This window comes from Danio rerio, chromosome 13 (assembly GCF_052040795.2).
Source record: "Danio rerio strain M-AB ecotype USA chromosome 13, GRCz13ab, whole genome shotgun sequence".
Lineage (NCBI taxonomy): Eukaryota > Metazoa > Chordata > Actinopteri > Cypriniformes > Danionidae > Danio > Danio rerio.
Window position 1 is genome coordinate 2,220,001 of NC_141033.1, and position 16,270 is coordinate 2,236,270.

A 16,270-nucleotide genomic window follows, 5' to 3' on the forward strand; every position below is an offset into this window, starting at 1 on the left:
TCAGCTCCTCCAGAAACTATACCTGGATGATGGAGGCTTTCAGCGGTGCTTCAGACTGAGCCGAGCCCAGTTTGATGAGCTTTCGTCCGATGTCGGCAGGAGGATTTCCCCTCACTTGACCAACAACAGGCACTGCGTCATAAACACTACCCTACAAGAGCAAGCTCCTGAATGGTTAAGGTGGTGGTGCGAATGTCTGATAAAGTTAACATTTTTCATCACAAAATGCTCAATTTGCACCACTTCATTTACGCAAATCGCGTCATTCTTACCATTTCCTGCTGCGTTATTCACGCGAATATGTCTAGTCGCATCTTTGCATTGACTTCACTTGAAGCTTCATCCGTGTCTGGTGTGAACGCACGTTTATACTTTTGATAAGTGATTTTTTTTTGGGTTGTGCAGTTTAATTCACATTTATTTTTACAAAGTTTGTTGTAGTATGCTGACTTTTTTGCTCTCATCCATAAGGTTGTCATTATACTAGACTTCGAAACCAATCGATACTGAAATTTGAAAAACGTCAATTTCCCGCTAACATTCAGATTTGCCATTGTGTTCACATGCTCAACAGAAATGACTGTGATTGGCCGTGAAGGTCATCAGTTCACCAAACTCACCGCTGTTTACAGAGTGTAATCACAGATACAGGGACATTGGTGCATTTCAAAGTCACGTCGATCCGCTGGTTTGTATATAAGCTGACATACAAGTGATCTGCTGATGTATCGACTGATCTTGACGGATTTAAAACGCTCCAGTGTTCCCTGTATCTGTAGTTACACTCAGTAAACAGCGGTGAGTCCGGTGAACTGATGACCTTCACGGCCAATCACAGTCATTTCTGTTGAGCATGTAAACACAATGGTAAATCAGCGTGTGTTTAAGAACGCACTTAACAATTAACAATGGACATTTTGAAAATTTCAGCACCGAATTCCATTATCATGACAACCCTACATCCATGACGCATGTTTATTCTCCTCATGTAAAATCTAAAAATGTTTACAGACTCAAGACCAAACCCCTATAAATAGTCAAACACGTCATACCTCTGTTTTCTCTTAACTTCAGCGTCCCTCCACCACCCCAACTCCACACTATTAAACTGGATACCTATTTAATTCTGAGGGGGGAGCGTTCTGGAGCTGGGCTAGACACTGCGCTCGGACCCTATCTCTCTTTATCCTGATAAGGGGAATAACACGGGTTAGGGTGTCTTCCCGAGCTCAGAGCCCTCTCCTGTTAGCGGGCAATGGACATTTTGAAAATTCCAGCACCGAATTCCAGCATCATGACAACCCTACATCCATGACAAATGTTTATTCTCCTCATTTAAAATCTAAAAATGTTTACAGACTGACATTTTTCTGACCCAATAACTCTGCGGATAGCTGTTTTAGAAAATATAAACAGATGCTTCAATATAAAGTTAACATAGACTTTCTCTGTGAATGTTTGTTTTGAGTTTTTACTGTGAACATCACATCCATGACGCTGTAATTGCTCAATGATAAAATGATAATCTTGTGCTGTTCACAGATAATCACTCCCTCAAAGGCAGCAATAACCGCAGCGAGTCAGCAGGTCAAGAACTCACTCTGTGAAGTCCAACAACTCATTTACTAAACACAAAACAGTGATTCATTAACCAGAATGGTACGGCTATGGCTATTTCAGTTGACTTGAGAGACTTTATTTTTAAACTTGAGGAATTTTGTTTGGCCATGCATGATCTTGCAAACTGTACCACCTAATTACTATGACGCCATTTACAACTGTAGTATGACGATGCATTTGCGTCAATCTGATCATACTGCAAGCAGACAACATTGGTGTAAACACAGTGTAAAATGTTTTGAGCTGCTCATCCGTCTTACCTTTCATTTTCATTCACACTTTAATTTTTAGTTATGATCTTACAGTATGTGCATACAGTTTGCACATTTTTTGATGACTGAAATTCAGAACAGACTACTAAGGGTGTCACGATCCTCCAAATCCTCGATTCGATTACATTTTCGATTCTAAAGGCACGATTCGATTTGATTTTCGATTATGAATAATTCATTAATTAATGACAAATTAATAATTTGTAGCCTACCGTTTAAACTACCTGACCTGCCTGGTCTTTGTTTTACCCATAAACAAATCATACAGTAAATGAATAAAGGCAGGATACACACATAATTACCACCTGTCAATCACTTTTTCTGCGGGACTCGTGAATAGGCAGTGATCTGTGTCGTTATAATGGCGTCGGTAAAAAAGACGCACAACCAACAGGAACCAGCCAACAGTATCTGAGGTGTTCGCTAAAATGACTAAGTACAAGTGAGTGAAAGATTGAAGCAGTCCTCTGACTGCCTGGACCTGCTGTCTCGAGCGCATGGCTGTGTGTGCGTCTGTGTCTGTGTGGTCACGTGATGTGCATTTTCAGAGGTAGAGAGGAAGGAGGGCTGCTTAGAAATGCTACACGCCACTGTGGATGTCAAATCGTTGTCGTTCTAAAATGCCATTTAAAAACAAAGACAGTGTAAACAGGGCCTGAGTGTGAACTTTTTTCGCGAGCGAATTTGCAACGGGGGCGGGCGGAGGATCGCGATGCCGGTGTTGTCTATCTGACGAACCGTACGTAATACGTACATAGCAGAGCTTGCAAACTGTGTTTTTTTTTTGTCGACAACACGAACGTTGTCAACATAACTCCACACCGGCGACTTCATTGAAAGAGGAGAGGGTTTAAGCTCTGTCGACGGGTCTCCTGCGTCTGCAGTTTAACAAGCACTTCAACAAGCCTGTTTTTTTCCCGCTTGGCAAGCCAAGCTGACGTGACATGGGGGCGTGGCAGCGTCGACGATTCTATTTTTTGATTCGATAATCGAAATTGAGCATAAATTTCGATTGATTTCGATTAAAAATCGAAATCGTGACACCCCTACAGACTATGCTTTATTTTCGTGTTCAACAGCGCAGTTAGTTGTTCAACTCAATATTAGTGGTGTGAATCTACACTGGTCTCACAGTTCGGTTACGATTATCATGCCATCAACTCGGTTGCTCATCATCACAAAGCTATCCTCATAATAACAGATGAGTGTGCAGGTAGTAAATCACGGATTCATCAAATGTCTTAGAAAGTTAAACATTTATTCATGAGCACGAACATCAATATAAGCATCGCTGCTTTTTTACCCGCTTGTTTCCAGGCAGACTTGTTGAGATTGCTGCACACTCAACTATGTTTCCAGAAAAGTGTGCAATACACATCAGAAATTCAGCCAAAGGTCCTTGGATTGAAGACTTGGCATTAGGCTTGTGCGGTAATACTGTAATATGGTATACCCCAGGGTCTAAAAATAGTAACGGTGTCAGTTTCAATACCGTTATACAGTCCTAAAAACAATGCACTTAAATAGTAGACAATTATTATATATTAAATTTCCTTTATTTAATGCCTACAAATGCGTATGCGTGATTGTCATCACAGGACAGTGTGGAGGAGAGAGAGAGAGGTGAGGTAAGATGGCGAGTCGCGCACCAAGTGAACTGCAGTTTGGCAGTATTTCCAGTTTCGACCGAACGAGAAAAGAGACATGGTAAATACGAGAGGTCTGCATTCGTGCTGATGTACCGAGGGAGCCACAGGACCCGACCAGATTTCTTGCGGTGCGAGAATAAATTTCTGAATAAAGCACGGGAACGGTTGGTAACCCTGGTGTAATTTGAAATGGAGCAGGCGTGCGACCTCACAATATCACTCCCGAGTGAGCGAGCATGCGTGCATGCTGTTTATGTGTGTGTGTGTGTGTGTGTGTGTGTGTGTGTGTGTGTGTAAGAGAGAATGTGGTGCTGTGCGTCGCTTGGTGCCGTCTCTCTCTCTGTCTCTCTGTGTGTGTGGGTATGTGCGTGTGTGTGCGTGCATGTGTGAATGAGAGAGAGCGTTCCGCGCAGACCTCTGATACGAACAAGACAAACAGGTGACAGCGAACCTAAGGTCGCATATACGGTATTCAGTTTCTGAATGGTTTAGGCACAAGCCAACAGTTTGGTGATGCTGTCTGAGCCTTACGTCATCATTTTTTTTATTATGCATGGTAATACCAGATACCGGGGTCAAACAGGGAGGAGGTTTGACGGTATCAAAATTTGCATACCGCCCAAGCCTAATTGGCATATAGCATATGCATCATGTGGGCTACTTATTCAATGAAAATTTGCATCTTAAAGCTTTAAATATTCAGTGTAATATGGAATTATGCGTGGAAAAAACTGCACTCTGAGATTTTTTCAAAACTATTCCCTTTGCAAAAAGCAGACAAAACAACCGTTACCCATGCAATAAAAGTATTTACCTGAAATGCATTATTTGAGTCACTGGAAATCAAGATGAACATGCTCAGACAAGAAATAATAGCTGATCGGAATTCAATTCTTAACGTAACTTCTAAACAATAAATGGTTAAAAAAAGGAATGCATTCGGCTCAACCACTCAGCCCTTATAGGAAACGTCTGATTTGTGGCCAACTTACTGGCGTGAATCATGTTTTCACAAGTCCATAATAAAACACAGCTCCTACTATTTCATCTCAGCAAAGATTTGCACATAAATGACCAATAACAGCTATTAATCAAACAAAACATTCAATATAAGATGTTAATTTGAGCATGTACTTCAAACTCCTCGTTTTATTTTATGAATACACACTATAGATCAATTTATACTGACAAAACAGCATCACTGATTAGTAGCAGCGAAGGTTGTTTTGTTTTGCTCTCTTTTCTCCTGTTGGCTTGTGTTGCTCTGACTTCTCATGTGAGTGAGCATTAATCACGTCATGCTTGACTTCATTTCCATTCAACCAGTTAAAGGCCTTTCTCAAACACACTTTCAAGGAAATCACCCTGGATTTTCCTAAAACGAGATTATCCCTTCCTGAAAACCAGCACAAATCAGCCCAAGTGTGCGATAGGCGTGATCGTGTTCAGTGTTTTATTGAGAAAGATTTGTGAAGCTGTAGTGGCTGCGCACAGCGTTTGAAACCATCATTGATCTGGAAGATTTAATTCATCACAAGCCAAAGGATCGCTGCGAGCGATGCTTGTGGTCAGTCCATCAGCGCTGCATGCAGGATTAATCGCTTTGCTGCATGGTGAACAAAGCAAACGTGTGCTCTTAACAAACTCGCTGACAGTGGCTGTGTTTCCATTTAAAGATGAGAATTACATTTACGTGCTAAACTGGAATATTAAATAAAACAAATTGAGAATAAAAGCAGCATTTCTATCCAATGAGTCAAAGTGAATGAAATAGTCTCCTCCTAAAAAACTGGCACCAAATAGAGCAGCACAGTATTGCAGGGTCTCTGCAGATATCATAATGTCAAGACCTTTTACGAATTTTTAAGACCATTAAGTATTAAATTTAAGACCTATATCGCAATATCAAAAACACGGGAGAGAAAATGTAAAAGCAGAAAATTAGGGGTAAAATAAAGTTATTTAAATTGAACAGTACTAAACCAGATTTATACTTTCACCTGGCACCGCATCGCACACCTCACGAAACGGATTAAGGCTTATACTTGACACGTTCACCATTGAGATATTTTTTTTTAAATGACGGTGCGGTCCAAAAAAACTAAGTAAAATCAGACGAATAAAAAGATAATCATTATCATTGAAGAAGTTTTTGGGGGCCTCTTTTTGTTGTTTTAACAAACTTATCCCTCAGGTTTTTCCAAAGTTTTACAAAAACTTTCCTCCTTTCCTATGGCTGTTGCAATTTCTAGCCAATAATTATTGGTCATTCTAGCAAGAAGAAATGTAGCTGTGATGGAAAATAGGTAAAAACTTGATTAGGTATTATAGCCTACTGTACTATTCACTCTTCAAATAAATCCCACGATCAATCCCATTTTATCACTAAAATAAAGTGAACTAGTGTCTGCTGTACTGTGTTTTGTAAAGTACTTCAATTACTCTGTTGTGGTAATACTATAGTTGCTATGGTAACACAACCAGTGTATTAAAAACAAACTACCCAGTGCTTTAGTTTTTTTTTACAATATAGGGTATATTTTTCTACAATTCAACACACTTTACTGTGGTAAAACTACACTGTATTTAATTTTATCAGTTCACTATTCTTAATACTACAGTATGCTGAAGCATCTCTGGAGAGCAAAAGCACGAAAGAAGTCCGGCAGAGAGAGAGCAGATCATTCGCACGTGAGCAGCCAGTGTTTTGAGAGCTCGCGAGCAGTTTTGTCCATGAAGAAAGGAAACCGGCGCGTGAGCAGAGATCTGCTCGCTCGTATTACAGCGCTCCCGACTCATAAAACTGCGCTTGCGACATTTGTCAGTTTAATAACGGCATACTCTGCCAGCCGAAATCATGTCGCGCGCACTCAAAGCGAACTTCCGCAAACACAGCGATGATGTCACATTAGCCCCGCGCACTGAGTTTAATATCAGAAAGCTGACTGGCTATTGCAAGTTGACCTTTTTGTAATTGTAATACTGCAAATTACAATTGGACTAGTGAAATAAAGAACTACAACACCCCAAAAACCAAGCAACAACAACAAAAAGAATTTAAATGAGCATTAGATGTAGCGTTACATGGACATCGCAAAAATAAGACCTGTGCAAAAATATTTGAGACCTAGAACAGCAAATGTAAGACTTTTTAAAGCCATAAATTTCTATTTTTTAATTTAAGATTTTTTAACACTTTTTAAGACCCCGCGGGGACCCTGTATTGGAAAAAAAAACTTTGCATTGCAATATTTCGTTTATTTCACAACATGACTATTTGGAAAAAAATATGATTTTACATTGACTGGGATGAGTTTTTTAGGAGAGTGAATATGCATAAAATGTAAGAAACTATAAAAAAAAAAAGATACAGTGGGGTAAATAAGTATTGAACACAGCACCATTTTTCTCATAAAACATATTTCGAAATATGCTGTTGACTCAAAATTGTCCCCAGATGTTGATAATAACCAAAGAAATAAATGTATGAAAACAAATCTAATTAGTTTACAAATGAAGTAATGTGCAATAAAATTAAATGACAGCAAAAAAAGTATTGAATGAAGAAAGGGAGGTGTATTTAAGCAGTGAAAGCCCAGACAGCAGCTGAAATCTCTCAGTAGTTCTTCAGCAAGCCTCTGCCCTTCCTCAGTGTAAATGAATATCAGCTGCTTCAGTCCAACATCTACAATAGCAGGAGGATGAAGATGAACCCAGGGTGGACATTTCAGCAGTACACTGATCCACAACAAAGGGGACTCTCAGATGCTTTCAGAGAAAGAAAATAAAGCTGTAGAATGGCCCAGCCAATCACCTGACCCGAATCCACTATAAAACACAAAGTAAAGCTCAGATTTGATAGACGAGACCTACAGAACCATCAAGATTTAGACACTCTGAGCAATGCTTGTGACTTCATTCTCCATATGAGTGGTGTCTTTAATCTGCCGTTGGGTCTTCCATGATAAAGCGATAACTAAAATGCTAGCGAACCCTTTTGCATTACAGTTTATACAATAACCACTTCCATATTTTGGGGAAAGTTCAAAGTGGCACATTCATGTCATATCGCAAACTAATTTGTCAGAAGAACAACTTAAAACAGTTACCCTGGATTACCTAGGCTTAAGAGTTTTGCTTAAGTATAATAGCTACCTGTGTGGTCTGAACCTAAAGGCTTTCAGCCGTGTGTACACATATTAACCACTACACAAAGCGGTCCCATTATAACACAGAAAGAGCTCGCTGGGTTCTGCCACTGTCATTTTCAGGGCTGCACTAACCCACTGTGAGTTCTAGAGTTCTCTGCACAATAACAGGGCTTGTTTTCCAGAGAGCTACCTCACTAGACAGCACTTTTGGCAGTCATACTGTAGATGCTTTCACTGACACAGCTCAGTCTACAATGATCAAAAAGGCCAAAGCCCACAACTGCTGTGACTCCAGGTTTGAATATGGACCTTATGGCTCATTTCCACTGAATAGTACAGTACGGTGCGGTACAGTTTAGGTTGGTACGGGTCACCTTGATCAAGCTTGCGTTTCCACTACCAAAGGTACCCTTTTGGTGTGCGTGGAGTATGACAGAAAGTTTCAGTCAACGTCATTCTTGCTTGAAAAAAATGTCTACAGTAGGGCTGCTCGATTTTGGGAAAAATCATAATCACGATTATTTTGGTCATAATTGTAATCACGATTATTCCAAACGATTATTAGTTTTATTAATAATATATTTAGATTATTAGTCAAAATTAGTCAAATTGTCAAATTTTTTTTTAAATAAATATTTCCCAAATGATGTTTAACAGAGCAAGGAATTTTAACAGTATTTCCTCTAATATTTTTTCCTCTGGAGAAAGGCTTATTTGTTTTGTTTTGGCTAGAATAAAAGCAAATTGAAATATTTTGAAACCTCTTTTAAGGTCAACATTATTAGCCCCTTTAGGCAATATATTTATATGTAATATATATGTAATATATATTACAAAAAATAATATTTTTGATTGTCTGCAGAAGAAACTACTGTTATATAATGACTTGCCTAATTACCTTCATTAAGCTTTTGAATCACACTTTGAATTTGAATGTTTGTGTTTAAAAAAATATCTACTAAAATATTATGAGCTGTCATCATAGCAAAGATAAAATTAATCGGTTATTAGAAATGAATGATTAAAACTATTATGTTCAGAAATCTTCTTTCCATTAAAACTGCATATATACAGTTATTTTCCTCCCTGCAAAGGAAAGAGAAATAAATACAATAGAATAAAAATATGAAACAAACTGTGCTTTTAGCATCTTCACCATAAGAAAAACACTTTAGCTACAAAAGTCTTCAGTCAAGAGCAGTGAGGGATTTTCTCGTTGTTTTATTAATCATGACAAAACAGGCGGCAGCTGTGCTCTGTCACTTTAATGGTTTCGCTTTCACGTGTCTTTTGAACCTCCTCAACTCTTTATCACAAAATGAGGGTTAATATGAATAATCACTAAACACCGTGTTTTGACACCTATTTGAACATTAAATCGCTCACGTTAATGACTTTAGATGTGTGTGCTCTCTGCTCATCACAATGTGCGAATGAGACCAAGTGCAGACCGTCTTTCGCGCTTTTAAGAGCAACAAGTGAGGACAACTGGACAGGGGGCGGTAAATAATGGAATAATCGTTCATCTCGATTAATGGTTTTTCATAATCGTTAGAAGCCATAATCGAAATCGGATTTTCGATTAATTGCACAGCCCTAGTCTACAGTAAAGCTGTACGGGTCGTTCACAAATCATACGGGAAGCACTTCTCCCAAAACAGCTGCTTTATAAACATAAATACTTCCGTATAAATGTTTATTACTAAGTTTTCTAACACTATTCTTTAAAACATCACAATGTCATTTCCTGCAATATCTAAATATGTGCAAAACTCTTTATAGATATCCAGTCCTTGGTAACAGTGGTTACACAAAAAATTTATAAAATATGTACACCTACATAAGTAACTCAAACAGTATTATATGTCTTAACACTAAAAATGAAAAAAATTTAAAATAAATATATTAGGGGGAGAATCGAACCCGGTTCGGCGGCGGCGTAATGCAACGTGCCGACCACTTGACCACAATAGCCTAATTTTATTCTTCCTTTTTTAGATTTCTAACCATCTGATTTCCATTGAGCAGGTGTGCAATATTAATTAATTGATAAGGTCATTAATATTAATTATTCAAATTCTTATATTCACTAATGTTTGCAGTCGAATGATAGTTACGTCATCATTAACCTGCGGGCTGCATTTTGCTCACGGGGCTGCGGGAAGATAAATAAAGAGAGCGGAGCTGTGGCAAAATAATGAATAAAAAGAGTGAGGCTATGGTCAAAAAAATAAATCAATGAAAAAAGTGCGACTGCTGAGAGTGCAAGCAGCTAGGGACACCGGCCCTCGTGGCCAAGAAACGGACCGGCCCACTGGGAATTCTCCCGGTCCTCCCGATTAGCCGATCCAGGCCTGTTTGACACACAATCAATAAGTGACTGCCAAATGTGAACATCTGAAATGTATATCAAAACTCCTGATGATTATATTTATGACACTTGTGCTGAATGACATCTCAATGAAATATGAGAACCCAATCTGCACCTGTGATGTCCAAAGCTGCAGTGGATTACAAACACACCTCATTGGCAAAAGAGCTGCTGAGGAGATCAATGACACCTGAAAATGCTGACTGATTCCCATTGTGCTTGCGAGGCCAGAAAGGGCATCTATAACGTCCAAAACTGCAGCTGATTTGGAACATATTGTCCTGCTATATGATGAATTATGCACATAGCTGCTGCAAAATCTTAATCAGCTGTCAAGTGTGGCAGTTAAAAAATGATGTTTAATGACACAGTGGAGTAAATCTATGACAGCCAACATTTATAAATGACTCCAAAAGTGCCCAAAACTGCTGTAGAATATGTTTGTGACACTTGAAAATGCTGAATGACATCTGAAGTTTTCTCAATGCATTGATCAGAGTTTAAACTGGACCCGTTATGCCCAAAACAGCAGCAGTTTAGAAACACCGCTCATTTGAATACCACCAGAAAATACACTCAACATGCTTATGAGGTGCTTCTGACATGATTACTGACACAAATGGTAAGAAATAACACCCTGATTTGTGGCACCAGTGTTGTCAAGAAATGATGTATATGACATGCAAGATTGATAAAAGACAACCAAAGTGATGCCCAAATCTGCTCTGAGTCAGAATACAACCATGACACCTGAAAATGCTGAATAACTTGCCCCTTGAGGCTCAAAACGAGTTGTTGCTAAAAGGGATACAGCTGCAGCCGGAAGTTAACAAGAATAATTAATAATATTTATTAAATTATTCATAAATTGTATTTTATTAACATCTACCCCAACCCAAAACCCAACCATTTCCGTAATGTCAAAACAGTAAGCAAAGTATTACTCACATTATTTATTAAATTACCCATTAAATTGCATTTTATTAGTCTATCCCAGACCACAACCATCACAGTAATGTCAAAATATCAATTACTGTTGTACAGTGTCACAAAAATATCCATGCAAGTATCCACAGCTGTATCCCATCTAGACTTTTCCCCCAAGCTAGTTTGGAACATACCAAGTTTGTCCAAAACTCCTAAATTCTAACACACCTGTAGAAAATTCTTAAAATACCTGTCATTAATCTGATCAGTGGCACCAATGTTGTCAAGAAACTATATATGACACTCACAATTAATAAAAGAATATCAAAGTGATGCCCAAAACTGCTCTGAAAACATTCATGACACCTGAAAATGCTGAATAACTCATCTACAGAGGCTCAAAATGGGTTGTTGCTAAAAAGGGATACAGCTTCAGCCGGTAGTTACCAAAAATAATTTATATTATTTATTAAATTATCCATTAATTGTATTATATTATTATCTACCCCAACCCAAAACCCAACCATTAACATAATGCCAAAACAGTATGCAAAGTATTACTCACATTATTTATTAAATTACTCATTAAATTGCGTTTTAATAATGTCTATTCCAGACCACAACCCTCACAGTAATGTCAAAACATCAATTACTGTTGTACAGTGTCACAAAAATATCCATGCAAGTATCCACAGCTGTATCCCATCTAGACTTTACCCCAATCATACCAAGTTTGTCCTAAATTCCTTCTAAATTCTAACACACCTGTTGCAAAATCCTAATATACCTGTCGTTATCTTTTTCTATGGCGCCTGTGTTGTTAAAAAATTATATATGACAGCCATAATTATTAAAAGACTACTAAAGTGATGCCCAAAACTGCTCTGAATACATTCATGACTCCTGAAAATGCTGAATAACTCATCTACAGAGGCTCAAAATGGGATGTTGCTCAAAGGGATACAGCTGCAGTCGGAAGATAACAAGAATAATTATATTATTTATTAAATTATCCATTAATTGTATTATATTATTATCTACCCCAACCCAAAACCCAACCATTAACATAATGCCAAAACAGCATGCAAAGTATTACTCACATTATTTATTAAATTACTCATTAAATTGCGTTTTAATAATGTCTATTCCAGACCACAACCCTCACAGTAATGTCAAAACATCAATTATTGTTGTACAGTGTCACAAAAATATCCATGCAAGTATCCACAGCTGTATCCCATCTAGACTTTACACCAAACATACCAAGTTTGTCCTAAATTCCTTCTAAATTCTAACACACCTGTTGCAAAATCATAATATACCTGTCGTTATCTTTTTCTATGGCGCCTGTGTTGTTAAAAAATTATATATGACAGCCATAATTATTAAAAGATTACTAAAGTGATGCCCAAAACTGCTCTGAATACATTCATGACTCCTGAAAATGCTGAATAACTAATCTACAGAGGCTCAAAATGGGATGTTGCTCAAAGGGATACAGCTGCAGTCGGAAGATAACAAGAATAATTATATTATTTATTAAATTATCCATTAATTGTATTTTATTATCATCTACCCCAACCAAAAACCCAACCATTAACATAATGCCAAAACAGTATGCAAGGTATTACTCACATTATTTATTTAATTACTCATTAAATTGCGTTTTAATAATGTTTAACACAGACCACAACCATCACAGTAATGTCAAAACATCAATTATTGTTGTACAGTGTCACAAAAATATCCATGCAAGTATCCACAGCTGTATCCCATCTAGACTTTACACCAAACATACCAAGTTTGTCCTAAATTCCTTCTAAATTCTAACACACCTGTTGCAAAATCATAATATACCTGTCATTAAAAAGTCCCTAAAACATTAAAAACACCCAAAGTTAATAAAAGACTATCAAAGTGATGCTCAAAACTGCTCTGAATACATGATTGTATGACAGCTTAAAATGCTGAATAACTTGCCTACAGCAGCTGCTTTGGACCATATCAAGTTTGTCCAAAATCCTGCTGAATTTTAACACACCTCTAGCAAAATCTTAATATACCCCTCATTACCTTTATTTGTGGCACCGGAGTTGTCAAGAAGTTATGTATATGAATGATACACAAGATTATTGAAAGACTAGCAAAGTGATGCTCAAAACGGCTCTGAATACATTTATGACACCTGAAAATGCTGAATATAGAAGGTTGATGAGTATAGTTATGACACCAGAAAGTGCTGAATGACTCCCAAGTCAGCTACTGAGGCCAAAAACTGCTGTTGATTTGGAACAGACCCGGGTTGTTTAAAAGTGCTGCACACTGGAAAACCGTAAATGCTGATGCTCAAAACTGCTGACTCGGCATGTGATATGATGCTCAAAACTACTGAACTTACTCACCTGCCTGACGCAGAGAGCATATAAAACTGAGGTAAAGCTGGTTTAATATTCGCACATTCAGACATTATATAATGTAATTTCAGAAATGTATTTTTTTGCCAATTCAAAATAGTGAAATCACATTAGGAGCCAATGACTATCAAAGTAAAACATTGTTCACAGTCAATTAAATAGTGCTAATGTTTAGATGTGATACTTGCATGCCATTTCTGATACAATTTTCAAAGTAGCTTGATAAACAATACAGGGAATACAAGCTTTCACTGTACAAAAATGAATGAATGTGCGAATTTAAAACCAACTTTACCTAATTTCACATAAAACACACACGGCTGTATTGAGGTAAAGTTAGTTTTATATTCTCACATTTGTTTATTTTGGAACTGTGACACCTTGTGAAACACTATTGGGTCTGAAATAGCGTGCAAGTATGGCTTCAAAACAACATTAGCTCTAATTGGCTGAACAGTGGTGTACTTTGATAGTGATTGGCTGCTAATATGACTTTCCTATTCATAATTTGCAAAGAATACTTTTCCGAAATTATAATATTAAAGAGAAAGCCTGAACGTGTGAATATAAAACCAACTTTACCTCAAACAAACTCACACAGATTGAGCTAAAGCTGATTTTATATTTACACATTCATACAGTGACATTCTCCCAATAAATGTTTAACATGGTACTTTAAATAACTGGATTGCCCATTTTTTAGGAATTTACAAAGAATATTGAAAAGATATTATTAAAGCAGGTCTGTAGCTGGTGAAAGGGGTGATTCTTTTTTTATACAATTATTGGCCTTAATATTTAATAATGAGGTTTAAACACTGCATTTTAGTGACATTTAAGCACTATTTTTTTTTTTTGTTGGATTAACTTGTCCTCTGGTCATTATAACCATGCGTTTCGATCTACCAAAAACCTTTCCTAACAATTTAGAATAAAGAAATATGAAAACAATAGTTATTTTTAAATACAAATGTATCACATTATACATATAAAAAAATGGAAGCAGTTCATGTTTTAAATTTTTTAAAAAGTTTTTAAAAACTGTAGCCTATTGTCATTGAGCAAATAACAAACTGGCCAGCACATCCAACTTTCCCCAGTCAGAATTTGGGATATTGAACTTGGTACTGAAGCAACAGCCGACAGGATTCGACTACTAGGTATTATATTAGGTACTTTTTATTACAATCTATTATGGCATAGCAGTCAAAATAAGACAAATGAACTCGTGCATGGAACAAATTCTTGATAAATAAATAGTTGAACAAATAGTTTATATATATACATATATATATATATATATATATATATATATATATATATATATATATATATATATATATATATATATATACATATACATATATATATATACATATATATACATATATATATATACATATATATATATATATATATATATATATATATATATATATATATATATATATATATATATAGACTCTCATTAATAATATAATTTCAGAAAAAAACATATTTTTGACAATTCTAAAAGCACATTAAGAGCTAATGACTATGAGAGTACAACATTGTTCACAATCTTTGAATAAATAATAAATAAATGGTTGATATAAATAGTTGACTAAATAAATAGTTTAATTCAATAGTTCAATTAAATAGTGCTAACAATGTTGTTTTGAAGTCATATTTACATGTTTCAGACAGAATATTCAAAGTATGGTAAACAATATAGAGAGCATGTCACAAGTTGTGAATGAATGTGCGAATATAAAATCACCTTTAGCTCAATCTGTGAGGTAAAGTTGGTTTTATATTCACACATTATGACTGTCAATAATATCTTTTCAATATTCTCTACACATTTTTATTAGGGAAATACAAATATTCGAAGTACCATGGTAAACATTTATAGGGAGAATGTCACAAGCTGTCATTTAACAAATGCATGAATATAAAACCAGCTTCACCTCAACATGGTAAAGTTGGTTTTAGAAAGTTTAGGAAGTTTAGAAAAGTATAATTTGCCAATTTTAAACAAGGAAATCACATTAGCAGCCAATGACTACATGTTGACAGTCAGTTAAATAGAGCTAGTCATACTTGCCTGCCATTTCAGACCGAATACTCAAAGCACCAATGTCAACAATATAGGGAGCATGGCACAAGTTGTCACTGAACGAATGAGCGAATATATAACCAACTTTACCCCAGTGAGCAGCACATAAGCAGACCGCGTATGAGGTTTGAGACACGGCCCATAAATGCCTCTCATTCATCCGTTTGAGAAGAGACTTTTTCTAGCAACAATGGTCCTGGTACGAGCTGGCGTCTCTTACCTTGGGCAGGTCCCGGAGTTGGTTGGCGTCCAGTAAAAGCTCTTCCAGACTGCCTCTGTATCGGTAAATCTCATCCGGGACGAAAAGCAGCGAGCAGTGGCGCTTATCGATCGCCTCGATGTGACGGTTGCACCGCCACAGGGGGATACAGTGAAACATCACGGGACGGCGATAAATCCGGACCGCTGGAAAAGTTACCACAGCAATCAAAACTACAACAAAACCGAAAGCAATCCCCCAAAAAGCAACTAGTGTCGGGTACAATCTCGAGATGTCCACCGCAAACCGACCGCGCGCAGAAACATGGAATAAAACCGTCGCGCTCCACTTCTGCTTTGATCCCGGGAGTTTTTTTCTTTGCGCTTCTTTTTATAACGTTCACCTATCCCGCAGCATCCTCATCGCCAGGCTGAGAAGTGTTTTCCTCTTAAGCGCTTACATGTCTGTTTCGGTCGCGCTAGTTTCGTGTTTTTCGCATCCCGGAGTTTATTTCCTCCTAGTCCAGTTTCTGACCCGGAACATTCACTCCCTCATTCCAGGCTGACGTC

General features: G+C 37.2%; 1 protein-coding gene across 3 annotated transcripts in view; it reads right to left on the reverse strand.

Moving 5' to 3' along the window:
* Positions 1-16,270, reverse strand: part of lrrc1 (leucine rich repeat containing 1) — a 593,918-nt gene extending 577,648 nt beyond the window's left edge. For 2 of the 3 annotated variants that reach the window (XR_015505118.1, NM_001013445.2), the window contains exon 1: positions 15,723-16,270. Coding sequence is in view for 2 of the 3 variants with exons in the window: in NM_001013445.2 (NP_001013463.2) it covers positions 15,723-15,881 (159 nt within the window). In the remaining variant the exon portion in view is untranslated. Of the gene's footprint in view, positions 1-15,592 lie in introns of all 3 variants that reach the window. The other variant, XM_087277879.1, reaches the window with a different exon arrangement.